The following is a 22,000-nucleotide window of genomic DNA, read 5'->3' as shown; positions in this document are numbered from 1 at the left end:
CTGTGCCCACGCTGGGCACCTCTGTGCAGCAGCAGCACAGAGCTGTGCCAGGGCACCAGGATGAGAAATTGGGTGTGCCAGGGTACCAGCGTGGGGATTTGGCTGTGCCTGGGCACTGGAATGGGAATTTGGCTGTGCCAGGGTACTGGGATGGGAATTTGGCTGTGCCAGGGCACTGGGATGGGAATTTGGCTGTGCCTGGGCACCAGGATGGGAATTTGGCTGTGCCAGGGCACTGGAATGGGAATTTGGCTGTGCCAGGGTACTGGGATGGGAATTTGGCTGTGCCAGGGTACCAGGGTGGGGATTTGGCTGTGCCAGGGTACCAGGATGGGGATTTGGCTGTGCCAGGGTACCAGGGTGGGGATTTGGCTGTGCCAGGGCACTGGGATGGGAATTTGGCTGTGCCAGGGCACCAGGGTGGGGATTTGGCTTCCCAGACCTGGGAATGCAGTGGAAGAACAGGGGATGAGGCAGCCAGGCCCAGCCCTGCCAGCACTGCAGCACCAGTGACAGTGGCTGCACCAGGCCAAGCAGTGACAGATCTGTGGAATGCTGAGCTTTAACACCATCAGATGAAAAATGTTATTTTAGAGCTTGACCTTCTCTAAAGGAGGCTCTGAACAAGCAGGAGGAAAAGCAAGTCTGAGCCTTCAGCAAGGGAGGGAGGAGCAGCAGGAATTGAGTGGGTTCCTCTCTCCCCAAGCCTCCAAAGACACCTGTGGCCACCTCTGGCACGGGGTGGGTCTGTGGCTCTGGCCTCTGGGAGGGGGCTGAGCCTTGGCCACACTCAGGTGCTCACAGGGAGGTCTCTGCAGAGCCCAAGACAAGAAGGGTGTCAGGAGCAGGGCACTGGGCCCAGACACTTATTCAGAAGGCCCCTTTTGTGGCCCCAGGTAACTCCCTGGGAGGCTGCAGGACAGGCCTGAGAGCCACAGCTCAGGAGAGCTTGGGAATGCCCCCAGCACCTGCAGTGACCCTTCAGCTGGCATGGCCCTGGCCCAGCTGCAGCACTGAGCTGCTCCTGGCTCACACACTGCACACAGACTCACCCCCTGTGCTCTTCCCTCCTCCAAAATCCCCAGTTTACTTTAAAAGATAATTAATTTCAAGCTTTTAATTTTGAAGGAAAGCAGCTGCTGTGGCTCCAAGCTGCCAGCAGCAATGCATACAGCAGGCTGGGGAGAGGGGTGGGCACTGAGAAGCTGCAAAAAGCACATTTGCACAAGTTTACTGCTGGAAGAACAGAAGCAGCAGCTGCTGCCAGGTCCCCCATCCTTCCCTGCACCCTGCCCTAGGCTGAGGCTGCCCTGGGGCAGCTCCATGGCCCAGCCTGGCAGGAGCAGCAGCCTTGGGCCAGGCTCAGGAAGGGGCCCTCAGGGAGGGTGCCAGGACTGAGGGCAGCTCCTGCCTCTGAGGCAGCTCTGTGCCAGGGCAGGACCTGCCCAGCACCCAGGTTGGGCTCAGTTTTCACCTTTCTGCTCAATGTCTGGGTTTTCCTCCTCTCCCCCTACCCCAGCCCATCCCAAGCACTCCTGAGTAGCTGCCAAGAGGAACCTGCCCCAGCAAAGCCTCTCTGTGAGTGTGCTGGTCCTGCTCTCAGGTGCAGGGAGCTGGCAGGGAGCTGGCAGGGCTGCAGCTCGGCTGTGCCCAGTGCCAGGGCACACGAGCCACCAGCCACACTCTGCCACCAGCGTCCTGCTGCCTTGTGTTCCAGAGGGCAGCGTCCCACCCTGCTGTGGGCACCACGTGGGCAGGGGCAGCTCAGGGGGCTGCAGGCAGCAGGCACTGCCCTGGGATGCTGTTGGAGGAGCTGGGCAGGTGCTGGAGCACAGCTGGAGGCTGGCAGGGGGAGGGATGAGCACTCACCAGCTCAGGGTGAAGCTCCAGGACATAAGAAGGTAACAGGAGCCAGCACCTGCACAACATCAACCTCTGTGCCAGAGGGCTGGGGCAGCCACCCTGCTCCAGCTCCCCAGCCATGCTGGTCCAGTGAGGAACTGGCTGGCAGCACTGCCAGGCTGGGACTGGCACCACGTCCCTGCATTGCCCAGGATGCCAAGGCCAGCAGGGACAGGGAGAAGCAGGATCCAAATGCACAGCCCTGGCAGCCACAACTCCTGCCCACGTCATTCCCCTTCTGGCTTCCCACTAATGCCTTATGCCAATTGTTTTTTTAGATTTTATCTTTAAACAGATCACTTGATTTTAGACACCTCCTACATGGGTGGACATTTGTCTCTACCTGGGACAGCTGAGCTGAAGCACCCTAAGGACAGATCACCATGTGCCCCTTGGTGTGGTGGAGAAATAGGGCAAAGTGGTCCCTTTTTGAGGAAGACAATGTCCCCTTCCTCCCTCCCCACCACTGGGAGCTGGAAAAGTCACCTCCAGGTACATTTTTTCAAGATCTCATGGCCTTTATTATGAGAGCAAAAAGGCCAAAGAAGATCTGGGAGCTTTTAAATACTGAGCTGCAGTTTGGCCTCTAAAGCTTCGAGGACTGAATTCTCTATTCCCAGGGAAAACTGAGTGCCCAGCAAGAGCTGGGGAACATCCCTGCTCATGCCACCACTTCACAGCAGGAGCCCTCTGGTCCCTTGCCATTCATCTGCAGCTGGAGGAATCCCTAAATCCTGAAAGCATTCCTGAGCCCTGATGCAGTTTGGAGGCACACCTAAGGAAGAGAGATGTGATTTTAGGAGAGAAGCCACATAGCTGTGGCTTCCACTGCTGTGATGAGATCTCGTGCTCAGGCCTCCAGCATGTTATGGCCAGGCACTGCAGGGTGTGACAGAGCTAAAAAGCCAAGTGAAGGGACTGGAAGCTTCTCTTGCTGGTGGCAAGGACAAACTCACTGTGAGAATCGACCACTGTGGAGCCCTGGAGCAAGAGCTCGCTGCTTGTCCCTGCAGCCAGCAGCAAACTGAGCCCAACTGCTCCCAGGTCCCTGCAGCAACCTCACTGCCAGCTTGACAGACATTGCTCAGATCCATGTCAGACTCGTGTCCCCTCACTGAAAATGAGGGGAGGCCAAGGCAGGGGGGTCACACTGACCCCAGCTCTGAGCACAGCAAAGCAACAGAGCCCCAGCCTCCTGCCTAAAGCAGGATCCTGGGATCCAGCTCACCCAGAAACACAGACCCACTGCAGAATGCTCAGTGGCAAGCAAGGAAAAGGAGGTGCAAGGACACAGGTGGAGCCTGCATGGCTCAGGGCTCTCTGGGAGGCACTGGCAGCAGGAGTGGCCAGATCCACCCGGGGAACTGAAAGGAGCAGCTGGTGCAGCAAAATCCTCCAGTAGCTCTCCTTCCACAAGCCCTGGGTCTGGAGGAAGGCTCAGAGCTCCTCATGACAGCAGGAGAGACAGCTGAGCAGGGGAACTGCTTGGCTGGATTCTCACCAGAGCGTTTCCCCAGCTCTGCAATTACACAGCCGGGAAGAGCGGGGAGGGGACGGGTGAGCCTGGCACCAGCCAGTCTGTCACACAGGGGAGAGCTGACATTAACTCCCCACACAGGGAGGGGGAACTGACCTCACCCCGGCCAGGGCTGCCACAGCTCCTCCCCAGGCCCACGGTCAGGGCAGGTTTAGCTCAGAGCTCAGGGCAGGTTTAGCTCAGAGCTCGGTTTGAGAAGGCGCTGCTTAAAATATCACAGAGCAACAAGGCTGTGGCTGTCCCAGGCTCTGGGGACTGCCTCTCTTCCCTCTCCCCAGAGCACAAGCCCCTTCCCAAAGCACTCACCCCAAGCTGGCAGGGACTACACCCACACATTCCTGGAGACATCCAGACTGTGCTGCTGGCACAGAGGTGCCTGGCCCTGCCTGATGCCAAGCAAAGGGTTAACAGCTTGCTGAAAGTCTCCAGGGACATTCCCAGTCCTGAGAGAGGAGCAACCTCCCCACCCTCCAAACAGAAGTTTGCTTGAGGAGTTTCCTGATAAACTTGGTTCAAAATGGAAAATGACTATGGAAGATGCTTGGGTTTTATTCCTCCCTTTCTCTGGCCTGCACAGAATTTCAGGAGTCTCTCAAATAACCAGTTTCAACAACTGAAGAATTTATCCAGGATAAAACACGGATTCTCCTTCCTAGGTGTTTGTCCCAGCAGAGTGAACATCCCTCAGGTCCCCATGCTCCATCCCCTGTCCTGAGGCACAGTGAGAGGGCAGCACCCAGAGCACAAGTGGGGTGAGATTTGTGAGCACAGAGTGGCATCTCCTGAATCCTTCCCCACTCAGTGTTGCTGGATTTGGGGGACACCCAGATTTCCATGGCCACCACTGCTTACAACAGACAGATCCAGCCTGTAGCATTCTCCCTGGCAGAGCCAGAGAGCAACAGGCATGGGAGGAGAAGGGAAACACTTCTGGAATCAGTCCTTTGGGCTGGGCTGGGCCTTGGCAGACCAAGCACAGCGTGAAAGGATGAAGAAAGTGGAACCTCTGTGACAGAAGCGGGGCAACGCTTCCACTCTGTGTGCCCGGTCAGCACCCCTGTGCCCATGGCCACAGGCTGTGCCAGCTGCTCCTGCTGCACGAGGAGGATGCCAGGGCAGTCCTGGCAGGAGTGGGTACAGTGAGGACAGAGATGACCCTTCTCACCTAGACGGAGCTCCCCGAAATTGCCGCATCCAATCTTCTTGCCGACACGGAAGTTGGGACCCACCATTAAGACTCCCGAGTTGGTTCCAGCACCCCGGCCTCCATGACCACTCCTTCCTCCACCTGTCTTGGACATTCTTTTACCTTCCTCCAGCTCCCCTTTCCCTCCTCTCTTATCAAAATCCATAAGTTTGTGATACCCCGGCCTCTCCACGGTTACGCTGCTGCCATACAAATCCCAGAGCTGCCGAAAATGGAAGGGTGAGGAGGAAAGAAGCAGGGTTCCTCTTGGTTAATACAGCATCCCGGGGAGCGCTGGGAGGGTGGGGGCTGGAGAACGAGGGGCAAGAGGCCGTCCAGGGCTGCTGGGCTACTGAAATGTCAGTGCTTCCCAAGGTCCCGCCGGGACTGGCATCATCGCCGCTCACAGGGAGGTCTTTGGTGGAGAGAACATCCTGCACACAGGCTCCTCCCAGCGCAGCTCCTCGGTGTCCCAGCTGTGCAAAGAGAGAGGCAGAAAATCACTATGAGAAGGCAGAGAGCAACAGAGGGCTCTGGGTTCCTCAGAGTCCCTCCAGCACCTTCCCTGCAGACAGGTAATTCCTACAGCAGCGACAGTGCTGCAGCTGAGGGGTGGGAGAAGCTGGGATAAACATCAGCTCCCAGAGTGCCCCATGCCTGAGATGTTGGTTTACATGAACAAACGAGTTTAAAAAAGCTTGGTCAGCTGGAGGTGAAATGGTTGATGAGTGTCTCCATGTTGGAGCCAGCCAAGTGATGTGGGGACAGAACTGTCCCCACGGGGAAGGGCTGCTGGCAGCTTCTGGAAGCATTCAGAGGCACCAGCCAGGGACTCTGAGAGCCCCCAGGAACAGGGGACACACGTGAACCCAGCATTGTGGGGCTGCCCATGGAGTGAAATTGATTTCACCTGGCTGGATCCAGGGGCAGGGGCCAGTGGAGCTGGAGCACTTCCCACTCCAGCAGCAGCTCCTGCTGTGCTGGGCCAGGATCCTGTGCCAGCAGCCCTGCCCAGGACACGGTTCCTGGGGAACAGCCACACTCAGGGCACCCACCACAGCCCACCTGGGCTGGGGGAAACACCCACTTGGCAAACAGGAACTTGCTAGCATCCCACTGCCTCCTCCTCTGCTCCTATCAACCAACCTTGACTGGAATTGCCAATCTGGGAGCGAGGCCCCTTGGCTGCAGCCCGGGTCAATGCTGTGACACTGCCAGAGCAAATGATGCTCGTGGGGTGCAGCACCTTGCTGCCTTGTGTGCTCCCAGTGAGGCTGCTGGAAAGCCCCCATGCTGCTGCTGGGGTCATCTGGGTTCCCCTCCACAGGCAGGAATCAGCTCAGCCCCCCGAACCAGGGAGCTCCTTCTTGTGTGCACAGCCCTGCTCATGGCTGGATGAGGTGACCTTTAAAGGTCCCCCCAACCCAAACTATTCCATGATTCCATGACACTGGCTCCACACTGTGCAGCTGCCCAACATCAAGGCCAGCCAAAGCCTTGCTTCCTTCTGGACACAAGACTGGGATGAAAAGAACCATGGAGCTGCTCTGTGCTCGAGGAACCAGGTGCCCAAGAGGGATCTGTGCTCTCCCTCCCTGCAGCATTCCACCAGAGAGGGACTGCCCTGCACTGGGGAGGGCAGGCTGGGTTCCTCCTCACAGGGGTGCCCATGTGGGAGGCAGGAAGGACAATCAGGAAGCTCAACATGGACAGAGGGGGTCAGACAGGATCTGGGCACACACTGGGAGGCCACATGAGAGACCCACACCTCCATTTCCCCCCTGCCCTGGTTTTGCTCCCAGCTTGACCCTTGCCATCCTCCTACCCCTCCTTTACCCTGCCCCCTCCCCAAGCCCCTGTGACACCACTGAGAGCCTCCCAAGAGCTCCCAGGGCCACCACAGACTCCTGCTGCCCCCCTGGGTTATCCAAGCAAACCCCCCTCCAGCTCCAGGAAATGAACACACTGCGAGCTCTGATGCTTGGCCAAACCCTGTAAAATTTTTTATTGGCTCTCAATAGCTATTAATAACAAAAAAAAAACCAAAAACCAACCCTTCTCATGCTCAAGGATACACAGAGGGAAATGTGGGAGTTCTAAGAACAACCCAGGGAAAAAGACACCAAAGCCAGAGCTCAGCAGGGGGAAGGACTGGCTGTGTAAGGGTCCAGGGGCAGGACAGCCCCTGAGGGGGGCTGGCACCAAATCCTCACTCTCCAGAGCATCCTGGCACACTGCCACTGCTCTCCAGGAGGGACCAGAGCTGCTCCAAGGGTGCAGAGTGCTGGGGTGCCACTTGTGGGACCTGCCTGCTCAAGCACAGCAGAATGAGGTTTTCATGCATCATGGGAGCCCCCTCCTGCCCCCACAGGCTCCAGCCTTGATCCAACAGCCCTGGAGCATCCCTAGAGCACGGCAGCCTGGCTGTCTGAGGCCACCACACCAGCAACTGGACACCATCCTGCTGCACAAGGGAAACTGAGGCACGGGGAGCGTTCCATCTCTCACAGAGCTGGGCAGCCCCGGGCTGGCTGCTGCCCTGGTGCTCCCTTCCCCCAGAGCGTGTCCGTGCCAGCAGGAAGCGGCTGGGAGCGGCAGGAGCAGGGCTTCCCTCAGCTTTGTTCTGCCCCAGCCCCGAGCACGCTGGGCCCACACGTGACATCCTGCTCATTCTTCACTCCCCCGATGATTTCCGCTCGGGTTCAGCTCATGGGGCTGCCCTCCCGACCTCCTCAGGACACCAGAGCTGCTCCCTCACAGCCTCCCAGCTCCTGGAGCGGGCAGTTTCACCTGGGTGTTCAGGGAGCTGCTTTCCCTGGATGTGGCTCCACCACAGGCGGGGAAAGGGGAGCAGCTGGTGATGCACAGCCCTGCTGCAGCTCCAGAACCTGTTTTCCTTCTGAATCAGACCTTTATGCTCAGTCCCAGGGGATTCCAGGCCCAGACTGTTTGCACAGAGTCAGGCGGCCGACAGCCAGAGCTCAGGGAGCTCCAGCCCCGGCGCTTGGGATTATTTTCTTTGAAGAGTTATGGGCCGGCCTCTGCAAGGGAATTTCAGACAATGAAGTGAGGCAGAAGGGAAAAATTCAATCCTGTTTCCTGTGAGCACAGGGAGACTGTGCTGCCCTTTCCCAGCCCAGAGAAACGCAAGGAGCAGCACAGCACAACTCTGGTCCTGCCTGTGGAGCCTCAGGAGCTCTCCGGGAGGGGCCCAGCTCCAAACTCCAATTTCAGGCAGCTGGGCCAGATTGACACCCAGAGGCCACAGCCCAGCCCCCCAGGCTGGGACTGCCATGCTGCAATTCCCCCTTTCCCAAGCTGAGCAGCAGGAAGTCCCTAAACCAAATTCATGTGAGTGAGGCCAGGGCAGTGATGCTCCCTCACACTCTGCCCACCAGCCTCCCCCATGGATGAGCCAAGGGCTGGGAAGAATTTATTTTCTCATCCCAGGAGTGCTGAGGAGACACAGTGGCTGCCTGGACCTCAGGACAAAAGCAGGACCCACCTCTGTGCAGTGTCAGTGACTGCTCAGGTTTTCCACCCTGTGCCATAAAAGGATCACTGGCCTTTAAAATTGAGAACAACCTAATTAGAAACAGAAACTTTTGGTAAAATCCCAGGACTCCCACTGCTCCAGAGCAAAAAACCTCTGTGTTTGTTAAAACACAGCAGCCTTTGGACAGGCAACAGGGACCCAGACCTGACCCATCCTCCCCAGGCAGCAGCACCAGGGGGGAAGATTCCCTGTATAAAACTGATTTCACAATGTTCCATTTTGCACAGGAATCCTCTCCCAAAAGGTCACAGCGAGGCAAGCAGCCTCAGGAAAGCACCTTCTAGGCTGGATTTGTTGGCCTGGAATCAAATCTGATGCAAGATGAGACTAAGAAAACTTGTTTCTCTCTTTGGGAGGGAGCGGGATAAATAAAGAAAAAAAATGAATTGTCCTGAAATTTGGCAGAAGAAATTCCAAAGCAAGCTGTGGTCTTAAAGCAAATAAGCAGTGCCCTGAGGTGTTTGCAGTGCCAGGGATCCTGGAAGGGAAACAAACTGCAGGCAAGTGCAAGTGCCTCAGCACCCCAAACCAGAACCTCAGAAGCACTGGAAGTGCCATAAAAATGGGGCAAGCCCACACACCCTGATTCCCAAAGAGGGAGTTCACAGTGCTTTTGTTGAATCATTGGGTCCTTTTTCTTTGCCATCTGGTTTTAAGCAGGTCAGAGCTGCTCCAGTCACATTTACAAGTTTTTCCCTGCAGATGTAAGGGTGAGAAAAGGGGAATTGGGGTTGGGGGGAGTTGTTTTTTTTCCCTTAAAAAAAGAAAAGCTGCAGTTCTAGTGCCACCCCTTGTCTCTGTGACTTGGACCAAAATATCAAGGCTCGGGAAGTTCCTGCTCACATTTGCAAGTATAAGATGCTGAAGAGTTGTATTTTTAAGAATTTTTTTTTCCTGTAGAATGAAACCCTGTGGCTGCTGAGAAGGCACTTGTACAAACCATCTGGGGCACATTGTTCTCAGCCCTTTATATGAGCACACACACCGTGTTCCTGCCCAAAGAGGTTACAGCTAAATGGGGCAAGACAAAAGAGGGGAAGAAGAGGGAAAAAAATAGCAGCCTGGAGCAGGGAAGTGGCTGGGGAAGGTCAGGGAGCAGGTCCATGGTGCTGCTTGGAACAGGGCCCAGGTGTCCTGGAGCAGCCATGCCCTGGGTGCTGCTCCCTGAGCCCCAGCAGCCTTTGGGATGGTTCTTGGAGCTGGTTTCCCCATGTACTCTGCACTCTGTGAGCAGAAGGGAAACACAGCTGCATCCAGATGAAAGAGAAAGGAAAGCTTCTTGAGAGCACAAAGAGAAAAGCCCTTGACACTCTGCAGCTCCAAGTACAGATCGCTGCCAATTAAAGGCTAAAAATAATCACAAATACCCCAATGTCCCAAAGGATGACCCATCAGCCGGCTCCCAGTGCAAAAATCCAGACCAAAAAGCAACCAGTGGCCTTACACAGCTGAAACCAAATCCCAATAAATTCTAAAAGTTAAGAGGCTGAGCTTAGAGGAAGATCAGAAGTCTTAAAACAAAGCAAAATCTTAAAACATCTTTAAGAGTGAGCCACAGACGGTCCTAGATGATGTCTGCAAGGGTTTGTTGTTAAACACATGTTCCAGCCTGCAGAGCTGCAGCCAGCCCTGCTCGTGATGGAGCAGGGAAAGCTGTGCCACACACAGGTGTCCCAAAGTGTCCCAGAACAGAGGGCAGGGAAAGCCTCAGCAGGCTTCCCACCACAGCCCTGCCATGAGCCAAGCTCACAGGGTTGGCTCACATCAAGTTTCTCATCCATCAAAGTTCCCAAATCCCTCTCTCCAGCACTGATCTCCATCCATTCTTTATCCAGTCTGTGTTTGTGTTTGGGACTGTCCCAGCCCATGGCAGGACCTTGCACTTGGCCTCGTTGAACTCCATGAGTTTGGCACAATGCCACCTCTGCAGGTCCCTGTGGATGCCCCATCCCTTCCCTCCAGCTCCACACAGCTCTGTGTCACCAGCAAACCTGCTGAGGGTATCCCCAGTGCCACTGTCCATGGCACCAGCAGAGATGTAAAACAGCACTGGTGCCAGTACCAACCCCTGAGGACACTACTGGTCACTGGTCTCCACTTAGAGTGTGACCATCCAGCCAGTTCTCCACCAAGTGAGCACCAACAGGCTCCTGAGAGATCTCCTGAGCTTCCTCCCCCCTTGGATACTCTCCTCCTGAGTTATTCTGATTTATCCAGCCAGTTCTCCACCAAGTGAGCACCAACAGGCTCCTGAGAGATCTCCTGAGCTTCCTCCCCCCTTGGATACTCTCCTCCTGAGTTATTCTGATTTATCCAGCCAGTTCTCCACCAAGTGAGCACCAACAGGCTCCTGAGAGATCTCCTGAGCTTCCTCCCCCCTTGGATACTCTCCTCCTGAGTTATCCTGATTTATCCAGCCAATTATCCACCAAGTGAGCACCCAACAGGCTCCAGAGAGATCTCCTGAGCTTCCTCCACCCTTGGACTCTCCTCCTGAGTTATCCTGATTTATCCAGCCAGTTCTCCACCAAGTGAGCACCCAACAGGCTCCAGAGAGAACTCCTGAGCTTCCTCCACCCTTGGACTCTCCTCTGAGCTGGGCACAGCAGCTGAACAGGCTGGAACTCAGGTCCATGGGTGTGCTGTTTGGAGAAAACTCATCCTGACCCCACAAAAGGAAGTTTCCTCCATGGGTTTGAGAGGCAGAGGAGCTGTGCAGCCCCTGGAGCTTGCTCCACCTGGGACTTTCACCAGTGACAGCTCCAGTCCAGGGAGATTGAAGCAAACCAACCAGGACAGCAGAACATTCCTTGTGGCAAGGGAAGGCTGGCTTGTTCTGGCCCCATTTCCTCTGGATCCCTCAGAAAACAGGAGCTTCAGTGCTCTGAGCAACTCCAGGAACCTGTTTGAGATGGGAGTTCTGGATGTGAGCATCTCACATCAGAGCTCTGAGAGCTGGATGGAGGATGGGCTGCACCACTCTGGGGACAGCACCTGTGGAGGAGCTGGAGCAGCAGGGCAAGGGGTGAAAGGGCCTTTATCCATCCCAGAAATTCCCTTAAAAACCAAGCAGTCCTGGAAGCAGCCACTTTCTCAGCAGTTTCTGCCAAGTGCAGCCACAAGAACATCAGAACACAGAACACAGGCTGGCTCCAGAAGCGATGGCACCCCAGCCTCCTCCTGATCTCCACCCTTTTTTCCAGCCTCCAGCGAGGCAGGAGCCAGCCCAGCTCTGTTTACTCCTCCTGCTCCTGTGTAGGTTGGTGTTGGTGTCAGCACAACAGGAAGCTCTTGTTCAATAGTTTGTCACTGAACTGCTGATGCAGGGCCATGGGGGAGCCTGGGCAGAACGTGTGGCTGCTCTGAGAGCCAGGGGAGCCTCAGAGCTCAGCTCCAGGGACTCCAGAGCTCCTGGCTCTGCCACCCCTTCCGTGGGGATTTGGGTGTGCACTGAGCCCCTGGCCCTTCACATCCTGCCTGTTACACTGGGATAACTTCCCTGCATCCACCTCCTCCACCTGAGGTCCCTGGAGAGATGCCTGGCTGGTTTTCAGCTTTTGAATGGTGCTGAGAGCTCAGCAAGCCCCCCCTGCCTGCTTCAAGGCATCTGCAGGGACAAGAACCAGAACTGAAGGAGCTGCTCCACCAGGCAGGAACAGCATCCTGTGAAACCCACCCAGCCCAGCCGTGCTGCTGCTGCCTGCACACAGGCTGGGCAATATCCAGTGGTCACAAATGCACTGTTGGATCCCCACAGGCAGCTGGTCCCACAGAGCAGCCCCAGCCCACCCCCCTGCCCCTGCTGTGTCCCTCACCCCCCAAACACAGACCCAGCTCACCCATGTGGTGCCACCAGGCTGATTCATTGATGACATGGCACACACAGCTCTGTCACCACTGCCACTGCACCAGGAGTGTCTGAAGCACTGACAGTGCTGGCTGGTTTCCCTCTCAGCAAAACAAAAAAAAAAAAAAAAATCAGCAGGGTTTCACTCTGGTGCCCCAATATTTACAATTCAGAAATCTGCATGGGCAGTTTGTCCAAAACATGCTTTTTTTCCATCCAAATTCTTTCTTGAAAAGAAAAGAGGAATAAAGCTGAGGCTAATGTTTCTACCAGAATTTCTTCTAGTGTTCAGAGGCAAAAAGAACCCCCAAAAAAATAAAACCAACAGAAACAACCAACCCACAAAAACCCTGAACTGTGGCAGCAAAGCTTTTAATCCAACATGATCCCAGCATCCTTGTTCCAAACCTCTCCTCCCTTCCTGGCTTCCCAGCTCTTTACTGAACACAGTGAGGAGAGAGGATCACACCCAGCTCCCAGAGCAGTGGGCACAGGGCACCCTGGGCACCTCCAGCCCAGCCAGTGCCCCATGGCCAGGATCTGCCCCTTCCCTTGCATGGCCCCAGGGATGGACACAGCCAACAACGCTCCCAGCACCAGAATTAAAACCATAAACCCACTCTCAGAGCAAACAATCAGACACATCATCACCTCCAGCCACACCAGTAACCCAGAACAAACAAAAGTGACTTCAGCAAACGAGGCAGGACCGTGCTGAGCCTGTCAGAAGTTACCACATGCAGGTGCTGCCCTGCTCTCAACACCTCAGGGTTTCACCCAGATATCCATCCCTGGCTCTCAGCCACATCCATAAAAACATCCAAGGCACAAAACCACCAGGATGTAAAAAATAAAATTTAAAATAATAATTAAAAAATAATAAAGCATTTGGTTTTTTCCCTAGAGTTAAGCTGTGCCATGAAGATGACAGATTTTTCTTTCTGGCTTCCTTTTCCAGCTCTCATGTCTATTAAACTTTTCTCTAAATTAGAAATGTTCTCTTGTTACTGGTTATTCCCTTCCCCAGGAGACTTTTACGACACTGTGAACTCTGGTCAGCTCTAAACCTACAACAAATCAAGCTCCAAATTGTTTCAAAGTTATTTTCTCCCAGCCTCTGAACCCAAATATGGCTTTTTAATGGATTGCTATGAATTTTCAGTAATTTTTTTTTAATGTTTGTGCCACTCCATTCCCTCTGTGAGGGAGCTAACAATGAAGAGAGCAGAGTTTCAACAAGGCAGCAGGGAAATGCTTCTGCTGAATGAGGGTCCTGCTTCCCACCTCAGAGTCTCCCCCACAAACAAATTCTCACAACAAACCAGTCATGATTTCTGTGTGGTTTCACAGAGATCTCTAAAGGACACCAGGTGACATGCAAACCCACCAGGCTGCCTTAAAAGCAAAATCTCAGCTGTTCCTCAAACTCCAGCCCAAGCTCCTGCAGCCCATGAGCTGGGAGTGCCCACGGACCCGGAGCGTCTCCTGTGCAGGGGCTCCTCAAGGGAGTGGAAGCAAAACTCAAACTGTTCTCCAAACACAACAGAATCAAAAAGGAAGTAAAAGATGGGGGCAGACCATCAGTAGCAGAGTTTTCAGTTTCCAACAGAACCACAAGGCACCACTCAAGAGTTGGTGTGATTTCCCTAAATTGGTGGGATCCTAACCCAAAAAATTTCCTCCTCTTGAGATGAGCACAGATGGGCTGCACAAGCCACGAGCCAGAACACCCCTGGAGCAGCAGCTGGAGAACTTCACCCCGAAGTCCCACCACAGCTCAGGGGGGATGAGGAGAATCCCTGCCTGGCAGCACTATGTGTGCAGTGTCAACTTTCCAGCAGCAGGTCAGCAGGAGTCATTTTGCATCCAAAAATATCTGAGGAGGAACCAGGCTCCTCTTCAGCCAACAGCAGTGGGACTGTTTGATGAACATTTGCTCCCTGCACATATGAGCAGAAAGAAATCAATGTGCTATGGACAGTCCAAATGCAGAACTCAGATCCTCAACATCCAAATTCAGAACAACCCAGATCTTCATGTTTTTGAAACCAGCCTACAGGGTAAAGACACTCCTAAATCTCTTAGCAGCCACAAAAAAAAAAAAAACACCCTCATGAAGCATCTCCACTCTTACGAGCTGCCAATTCACTCCCAGCCCAATGCACAATTTCACTCTTTTCCTTGGATCCTCATCCAAAGCAGCTACACCTGGATGGAAAATATTAAACTGTGCTCCACCAAGGAGCCGGAAATGCCACGTTGGAAATTTCAGCAGCAGCACAGGAACCAAGCAAAAAGCTGAAAATACTTCTCTAGGAAAAATAATAACAGTAAATACACACACGCTAAAATAAGACCAGATCTGAAAACTAGTCTGGAAATAACAAACCCAGCCCAAGTCAGACAAACCTATCCATGAACCAAGTGCCCAAGAGCATTGATTCACCTTTTTGAGTTCATCAGGCACAAATTTAAACTTCCAGCTGCAGAATTCATAACCAGAAAACACACTGAAGCTCTGCAGAAATTACTTGAAAGGAAGCAGCTTTTTGGTTGACTTTACAGACCCCACAAAAGGTCTGCATTTTGATTTACACCTTTTGCAACATGACTGTGCCCAAGGAAGCCAAGGGCAGCCCTTTCCCAGTCCTTGGCCGTGCCCATCTTGGGATGCATTCCCCATGTGGGACCCACTGCATGGGAACAGGAGGAACACCAAAGCACTGTGGGTGGTGGGACTGCAAACCCTTGGCTGCAGGAGGGAATCAGGGAGCAGTTGGTACCTGATTCCCACCTTTCCACCCAGTCCTTCCATGATACCTTTGGGATGTTACCATCACCCTCCTCTCCAGCATCCCTTCTCCATGACCAGTAACAGCCATCCTCAGGACTGCTGGGCCAGGAAAAGTTGTGGCATGGAGCTGGAAAATGTCAAGGTGAGCAAATGACCCAGCTCCAGCCCCCTGCCCGTGCCAGCAGCACTCTGGTGTCCCTGCTCACACGGGACAATTTCTGTCTGGGGAACTGCAACTTGCTTTGCTCTTACCGTAAGAGGAAGGGCCCAGGGAGCAGGCAGGTAACCAGAGCAGGAAACCTCCTTCTGAACAACAAATTGCTTTCTGCCCATGCAGAATCTCTCACCAGTCCAGCGCAGAAAAGGCCAATCAGGATGTCAGATTGGTTTCGGTTTTACTAAGCCAGAGTTTATAGCACCGGAAGAAAGGAAGTTCACTATGGACAAAGCTGAGTCCCTGCCTGGGAGACCTTAAAAGGAGAGCAGAGTCCAGCTCCCAGTGCTTTGTCCCTTCCCATCTGCGCCAGCGTTTCCGTGGGACACGCGCAGCCACCCCGGCCAGGATGTGACGCTTCTCTGGAGCCCCCGCTGGCCACGGCAGGAGCTGGACCCACTCAGGTACTCCTCACACAGCCCCTGACTCGGCCCTCAGCCCCCACTCAGGTATTCCTTCCTCACACAGCCCCTGACTCGGCCCTCAGCCCCCACTCAGGTACTCCTCACACAGCCCCTGACTCGGCCCTCAGCCCCCACTCAGGTATTCCTTCCTCACACAGCCCCTGACTCGGCCCTCAGCCCCCACTCAGGTACTCCTCACACAGCCCCTGACTCACTCCAGGGGTCTCAGCCCCCCACTCACCATGCCAGGAGTTAGACCCACTCAGGCATTTTCAGGCATTTCTCACACAGCCCCTGACTCAAGCCAGTGGTCTCAGCCCTCAGCCAGGTCTGGCAGCTCTGCCATGGGGTTTTCCATTTAAATGAAACAATGCATCCCCAATGCTGCAAGCTCCAGGGAGACACTGGATACTAATTAAATCCATGCTGCTGCTGGGAAACCCAGCTGCAGAGAGGAACCAGTTGCCTTCCAAAAGTCCACAGCAGTTGGCCAGCAGAAAGGTGTTTACCAGTCCCAGGGCTTCCACTTCTCCTGCTCCCCCATCCATACATTTACGTTTACATTTTCCAACCAGTCCCATCCTGCCCGGTTCTTGCACAGACTCATTATCACAAGCGTGCTCATCTTGGGAAGGAGCCAGCAAAGATTTCCTTTCTAGTCAAGACCCAACATTGCTTTTAATCCACTCATGCCCAGAGCATAAAGACTCAGCTGCTCCACCAACACCAAATCTGAGAAGTTTTGGAGCAGAAAAACCCAGGCAGATCTGACTGACACACTGGGAAAGGGCAGGTCCCCAGTGCTCACCTCCTGCAAAACCTGAGCTTTGCTTTCATGCCTGGTAACTCTCTGCAAAAGAGGCTTTGCCTGCAAGCAGATGTCCAAAATCTGTATCCCAAATCACTGTGTGTGTTCACCCTGGGAAACAGAGAAGCCCAAGGAGATCTGCTGAGCACAGACTACAGAGCCCACAGCACCTTCAGGGCAGGCAGCCCTACCCTGTACCTCAACCTCTGCCCCTGGATGCTGTGGGAAAAATACCCAAAGTCTTGACAGCTCATAAAAGGTTCCCTTTTACTTCCCTGGGAGGTTGAACAAAGACAGATCCAAGTGCCTGCCTGCCCTGCAGGACCATGGGGATGCAGCCCAAGGGCAGCTGGCTGACGAGGAATGGGAGCTGCACGAGCACAGCTGGAACAGGCATTGCTGAGCCCTCTCCATCCCCAGCTCCACAGAAGCTTCTAGAGCAGATTTAGCTTTCGATTCAGGTGGCAGCTCTAAGACTCCCTTGCAAAGCCTTTCTGTGAAAGGGATGATCCTACACGTGTCACAAACACACAAATTCATCACCACCACATCGCCAGTCTGGCCATGACAGTCGCTGTGCTGGGCCACAAGAACCAGGCAAGAAAGCTCTGCATTCAGATGTCAGGTTTCTGAGCAGGCAAGTTCTCCTTCCACCTCCTCCCCTCCCCAGAGCTTGCAGCCTGCTTCACAGTCACCAGGCAGTGGGAAAAAACAGGCTTCTAGACAAATAGATAATTTTCACCCAGCAGCTGGGAACAACAGCTTCCATTTCCATCTGAGGCTGGAACACCTCCTCCTGCACTGCTGTAGCCTGAAATAAGGTTAAGACCATCTCTACCAACACACACTACTTCCCCAGCCCTGTCCCTGAATACTCCCACACCCTGAAAGCCAACACTTTCCATAAAAACAAGATGAAGTGCTGCCTTTCCCTCGATAAGGGATCTTAATGCACTTCCGGCAGCACGCCCGGGAATGGATGTGCAAGAAGAGCTGCCACCAGTTTCCAGGGAGAACAGGGGAAGAAAGCTCCCTCCCCACCTCCACTGCAGCCAGAGGTGTGCTGCACCTTTCCTGAGAGCTGCCCTGGCTGCAGAGAGCTCCAGCATGGCCTGCAGGATGTGCCCAGCTGAAGGACAAGGCTTAGGACAACCTGCTGCAGGAGGATTTGACAGCAGGTACACACACAGGCAGCAGCAGCAGGAAACATCAGAGGAAATGCCTCTGGCTCTGAATGGCCCAGCAAAGCAGAGAGGGGAACACTGCAGCAGCTGGGAGGCCACAATGTGCCCATCCAAGAGCTGATCCTGAGCCCACCTGCTTCAGCATCTCCTGGGGCCATGGGCACAGGGAGAACAGCACAGAGCTGGCACTGCTGACACACCTCACCAAGGCAGGAGGGACAGCTGAGCTAGCAAGGGGACACCCACTTCCCAACACACTGGGATGGGCTTATTTCCAGCCTGGCATCCAGGCCACTTGTTGCTAAACTTCAGGGTCTTCCCTCCCTCCGTTGAATTTTCAGTAATACACGAGAGCACACTCTTGTATTTAAACATTAGTGCCAAGGCAGATGGTTGAAATAACCAACAACCAGAGATCTCTGAATCCCAGTCCATGAAATGAGTTCCTCCCAGCACAGCAGGGGGATGGGAAGGCATCCTGCTCTCCCTGCCCTGGGACAGCCCAAACACCACCACAAGGCCAGGCCACCACAAAGCCTCATCACACACACAACCTGTGTATGGTGCCATTGCTTCTCTCCACTGCACTGAAAGCAGAGCAGGGTCCACACTCTCCACTACAAACTACTGAGAAGGCCCTACAGCAAAAGCTTCCTCCTTTAAGCAACTACAGACCCCTAAGGACAGAAACTGAGGCAGGACAGGACAGCAGCCATTCTCACAGGAGAGAATGCCCAGGAGGAGCTGCAGTGCCACTGTCACCCCTTGCCACAAGCTACAGAGCGAGTCCCCACCTGTGGCAGGCAGCCCTGGCCCCTGAGCCATCAGTGCAGCCAGTGCATGACACAACATCTCCCTGCTGACACAGCTTTATCAGCTCCTTTATCAATTCCCACGCATGGGGAGCTGAGAGCAGCTCTCAGACAGTGAGAAGGGGTCCCCTGCAGCCCCAACACCCTGAGGTATGGTGTCTGCCCCATGGGACTGCTGGAGAAGCACTGCTGTCCCCAGCCAGCCCCTCTCCTCTGGCAGCCACCCCGCTGGTGTGGTGGCATCTCTGGAGGGGGACACTGCCCTCAGGATGATCCAACCTTGTCACAGCAGGATGAGCCTCCAGAGGAGCCTCCAGAGCCATCCTGGGGTGCATGAGTCAGAGGGTCTGAGCACATGGAGGGGTGGGATGTCCCCCTACACGCTGTGGGAGAGCTCCTTGTGGGACAGCTCTGCTTCCAGAGCAGGAACCACTCTGGCATCCCACAGGCCAGGAGCAGCAGCAGGGAGGACACAGGGACATCCAAGTGCTGTCAACTGCTGGGAGACGTGCAAGAGCAGAGGAAGAACACGTGCAAGAGCAGAGGAAGAACATGGGCCATTCCAGGATGTCCTCAGAGATCCCACAGCCTCGTGTGCTCCTTCTGGCATTGGGAAGGATCAGTGGAAGGCAGGGCAATGGGATCAACATTTGTTTTCCAAAGGATAAGAAACATTTCCCAACACCTCTCCCATAACAAAAGCACATTTCTGGATGGATGTGTCTCCCTTCCCTTCCTCCTCCAAGCCCAAGCTGGGTCTGAAAACCTTTCATGCGCCTGGAAGAGATTTCTTCCCCACAGAGGAGCTTGACTGAAAACCAGCACAGGCAAGCCTGGCACTCTCCTCCTCACAGAGTGGGACACCACAGTGACACACTGAGGACTTGCTCCCCCCACAGCCTTTGGACCAGCTCCTAAATAAGCTCAGGAGCAGGAGAAGGGAACAGACTGCTGCCCTGACTCACACCACAGGCCTCCCCACAGCACAAATCTGAACACCACTGAACAGCCCAGGGTATTCCAGCTTGCTCCCAACTTCCAGGGAACAGCAGAGAAGAATTTAGCAGAGCTTGAAGTGGTTTCATTTCCCTTCCCTGCAGCCTCTAATGAACACAGAATGAGCAAAACCACTCCCTCCACTCTGTCTGCACGGCATCCTTGTGTGTAAGGCACAGGCAGGAGGGGAATCCCAACAAGGAATCTGAGGGATCCCATCAGCACATTGCACCAGCCTCACAATTTCTGTGCCAGGGACACAGGTGACGTTCACTCTTCTGGAAAGCACCATCTCTGGAGGGCAGCACATGCCCACTGCCCCAGCTGCTGCATGGCCACAGCAGACTGCCTTGTCTTATCTGAACCACAGCTTTCCAAGCAGCCATGCATGAGAAAACCCCCTCTGTTCCTGGAGAGTCCAGGCCACCAGGGAGAGCAGATGATGTCAGGGGTGGATGCTGCCACTGCAAATTCTTTACATGACACACAAGGTGGGACACCCCAGAAGAGATCCCATTTGCTCTCCTGTGTTGGCATCCACACCGTATGGCTCCCGGGGTTGGACACACACCTCCTTCTCCCCCAGCAGGCTGGGAAACAATCCAAGCAGCAGCATTAGCCATCTTATCTTCCCAATGTCCCTCGTCACAGGCTCCAGGGGCTTTCCAGACCAATGCTCCCCCTGCTCTCACACTGCTCCTTGCAGCAGCTGGCTCAGAGTAGGTCACCAAGAAAGTGTCATTACAGAAGAGGGAACTGAGGTACAACACTGCCACATGTCACACAGAAAGCAGTGGCAGAAGAGGCAGAAAATCCCCAAAGGCTGCTGTGCCCTCTGAGGTCACCTGCAGGGATAATGGCCCTGACCACAGGTGTGTTCTCCAGGCAGGGCAATAACCTGGCACACAGCAGTAACCTGGCACAGGGCACAGCCCCAGGAGTGGGTCAGAGGCCTGACCTGGAGATTGCCAGATTGGTTTCAGATTTGTTTCCTGGTTCACATTTCCAGGAGGTGGATGGAGCAGATGCCTGCAGCCAGCAACTCCCTCCTCCTCCTCCTTCTCCTGTCCTCTGCCATCCCAGGCAACCTCTTCAGAGTGGCTGCCCTTCTGCCAGGGTAAGATGGACAGCACCCAGCTCTGCCACTCCAGGGCTGTCACCACAGAGGTGTGGGAAAGGAGGGAGACCCAATCCAACACCTTGGGAGGGTGAGCTGTTCTGTGCCATCCAGAGAACCAAGTGCAGAGCCAGGGAGGCACTGGGAGCACCCAAAAGCTCAGCCAGAAGAAGGTGGCACCCATCAGTCCAGCAGCTCCAAGCAGCCCGAGTGAGGGGCTGGGAATTCTGTGTGGCAAAGCAACCAGCTCCTGACAGGAGAGCCAAAGCTCACCTGGGTGGCTTTGAGAAACCAGAGAACCTGTCACCTTCATCAGCACAGGCTGGATATCAGCAGGAATTTCTTCTTAAAAAGGATTCTTAAAAGCCCATTGCAAGGGGCTATCAGGGAGATGGTGAAGTTACCTTACCACTCTTGAAGGTGTTTAAGGAAAGACTGGACGTGGCACTCAGTGCTCTGGGCTGAGTGACAACGTGGGGATTGGTCACAGGTTGGACTCCATTTTTGGGGTCTTTTCCAGCCTAAATGATTCTGGGATTCTGTGATCACTCCCATGGGCAAGAGCTGTGACACAGCACCTCAAGCAGCAAGGCTCCTTCCCAGCCCTGCCTGGGACCAGGGGAGGAAGAGGCAGAGACAACACGCAGCACTGGAGGAATGAAAACCACAGTTTCACCTCCCACCTCCAAGATGTGGGATACTCATCCCACGAGGAATGGGGGCAAGGGGCAAGTTGAGTATTCTGGAAGGTGTTTTTAATGAGCCATGCACACCCCCAGCTACAGTTTAAAGGGGGAAAGAGACCCACAAAGAGCCCAACTCAGCAGATTCGGAACAATTCCAGCCTGGCTGCCAAAGGCCTGAGCTGTGTGTGCCAGCAGGGTTCCCTGCTCCTCAGCCATCTGGGGACTGTCACTCTGCACAGATCTGCTTGGCCTCCTGTCATGTGTAGCACTCCCAACCCCTTTTCTGTCAGCAGGATCTGGGTTGGCAGAAACACTTTTAATTGTAGGATTTTTTTTTCCCTTAACCCATATCCTCTTGACAGAACCAGGTTAGGAAGCAGCTGCACTGGCAGATCTGGGGTGGCCTTTTGCAAAGCAAGGCAAGGGAGAAAAAGGGGTGCCTGGATCCAGTTATCCTTTCAATCACCAAACTACAGTTAATCACTATTTCCCCACCTCTCCTGAGGTCACAGAGAAAGGGGGAGCACCACCAGCTCAGCTCTGTCCCAGCTCCAGAGCAGGTCCCTTGTCCTGGAGATCCCAGAGCAGGGTGGGAGGAAGGGATGTCATTCCCACTGGTGACAAGGGTTGTTTCCATTTCTGGGTGGCAGAGCTGCAGCTCTGCCAAGCTGAGCTGTCCCACATTTTTCCCTCTGCTTTCTTCCCAAGGCTGCTCCAAGCCCCATATATTTCCCCTCAAATGACTGCCAAACCACACAGATCTGGGGGGACAAGAGGGGAGGGAAGGGTAAGCATCCAGTGGGGCAAACTGGGAAACTTCTCCCCAAAGAACTGTCAAATTCTGTGTGCTCTGACACCAAAAGCACTTCCCTGTTGCAGAGGAGCAGGAGCTGACTGGCTGCTGCCCTGACTCCCAGCTCCTCCCCAGCAGGGACAGCACTCCAGGGCCACAGGCAG

The 22,000-nt window shown here is 54.5% G+C and overlaps 1 protein-coding gene across 2 annotated transcripts in view; it reads right to left on the bottom strand.

The window, feature by feature from the left end:
• CSNK1G2 (casein kinase 1 gamma 2) overlaps nucleotides 1-22,000 on the bottom strand; it is a 43,858-nt gene that overhangs the window by 12,569 nt on the left and 9,289 nt on the right. For both annotated transcript variants that reach the window (XM_066566142.1, XM_066566143.1), the window contains exon 2: nucleotides 4,605-5,101. In XM_066566142.1, the coding sequence (XP_066422239.1) occupies nucleotides 4,605-4,791 (187 nt within the window). In that variant the 5' untranslated portion in view covers nucleotides 4,792-5,101. The remainder of the gene's footprint in view (nucleotides 1-4,604; nucleotides 5,102-22,000) is intronic.

This window comes from Molothrus aeneus, chromosome 27, assembly GCF_037042795.1.
Source record: "Molothrus aeneus isolate 106 chromosome 27, BPBGC_Maene_1.0, whole genome shotgun sequence".
NCBI lineage: Eukaryota > Metazoa > Chordata > Aves > Passeriformes > Icteridae > Molothrus > Molothrus aeneus.
Note: the sequence above shows the minus strand (reverse complement) of the source record. Positions and strands in the feature narration are given on the sequence as shown.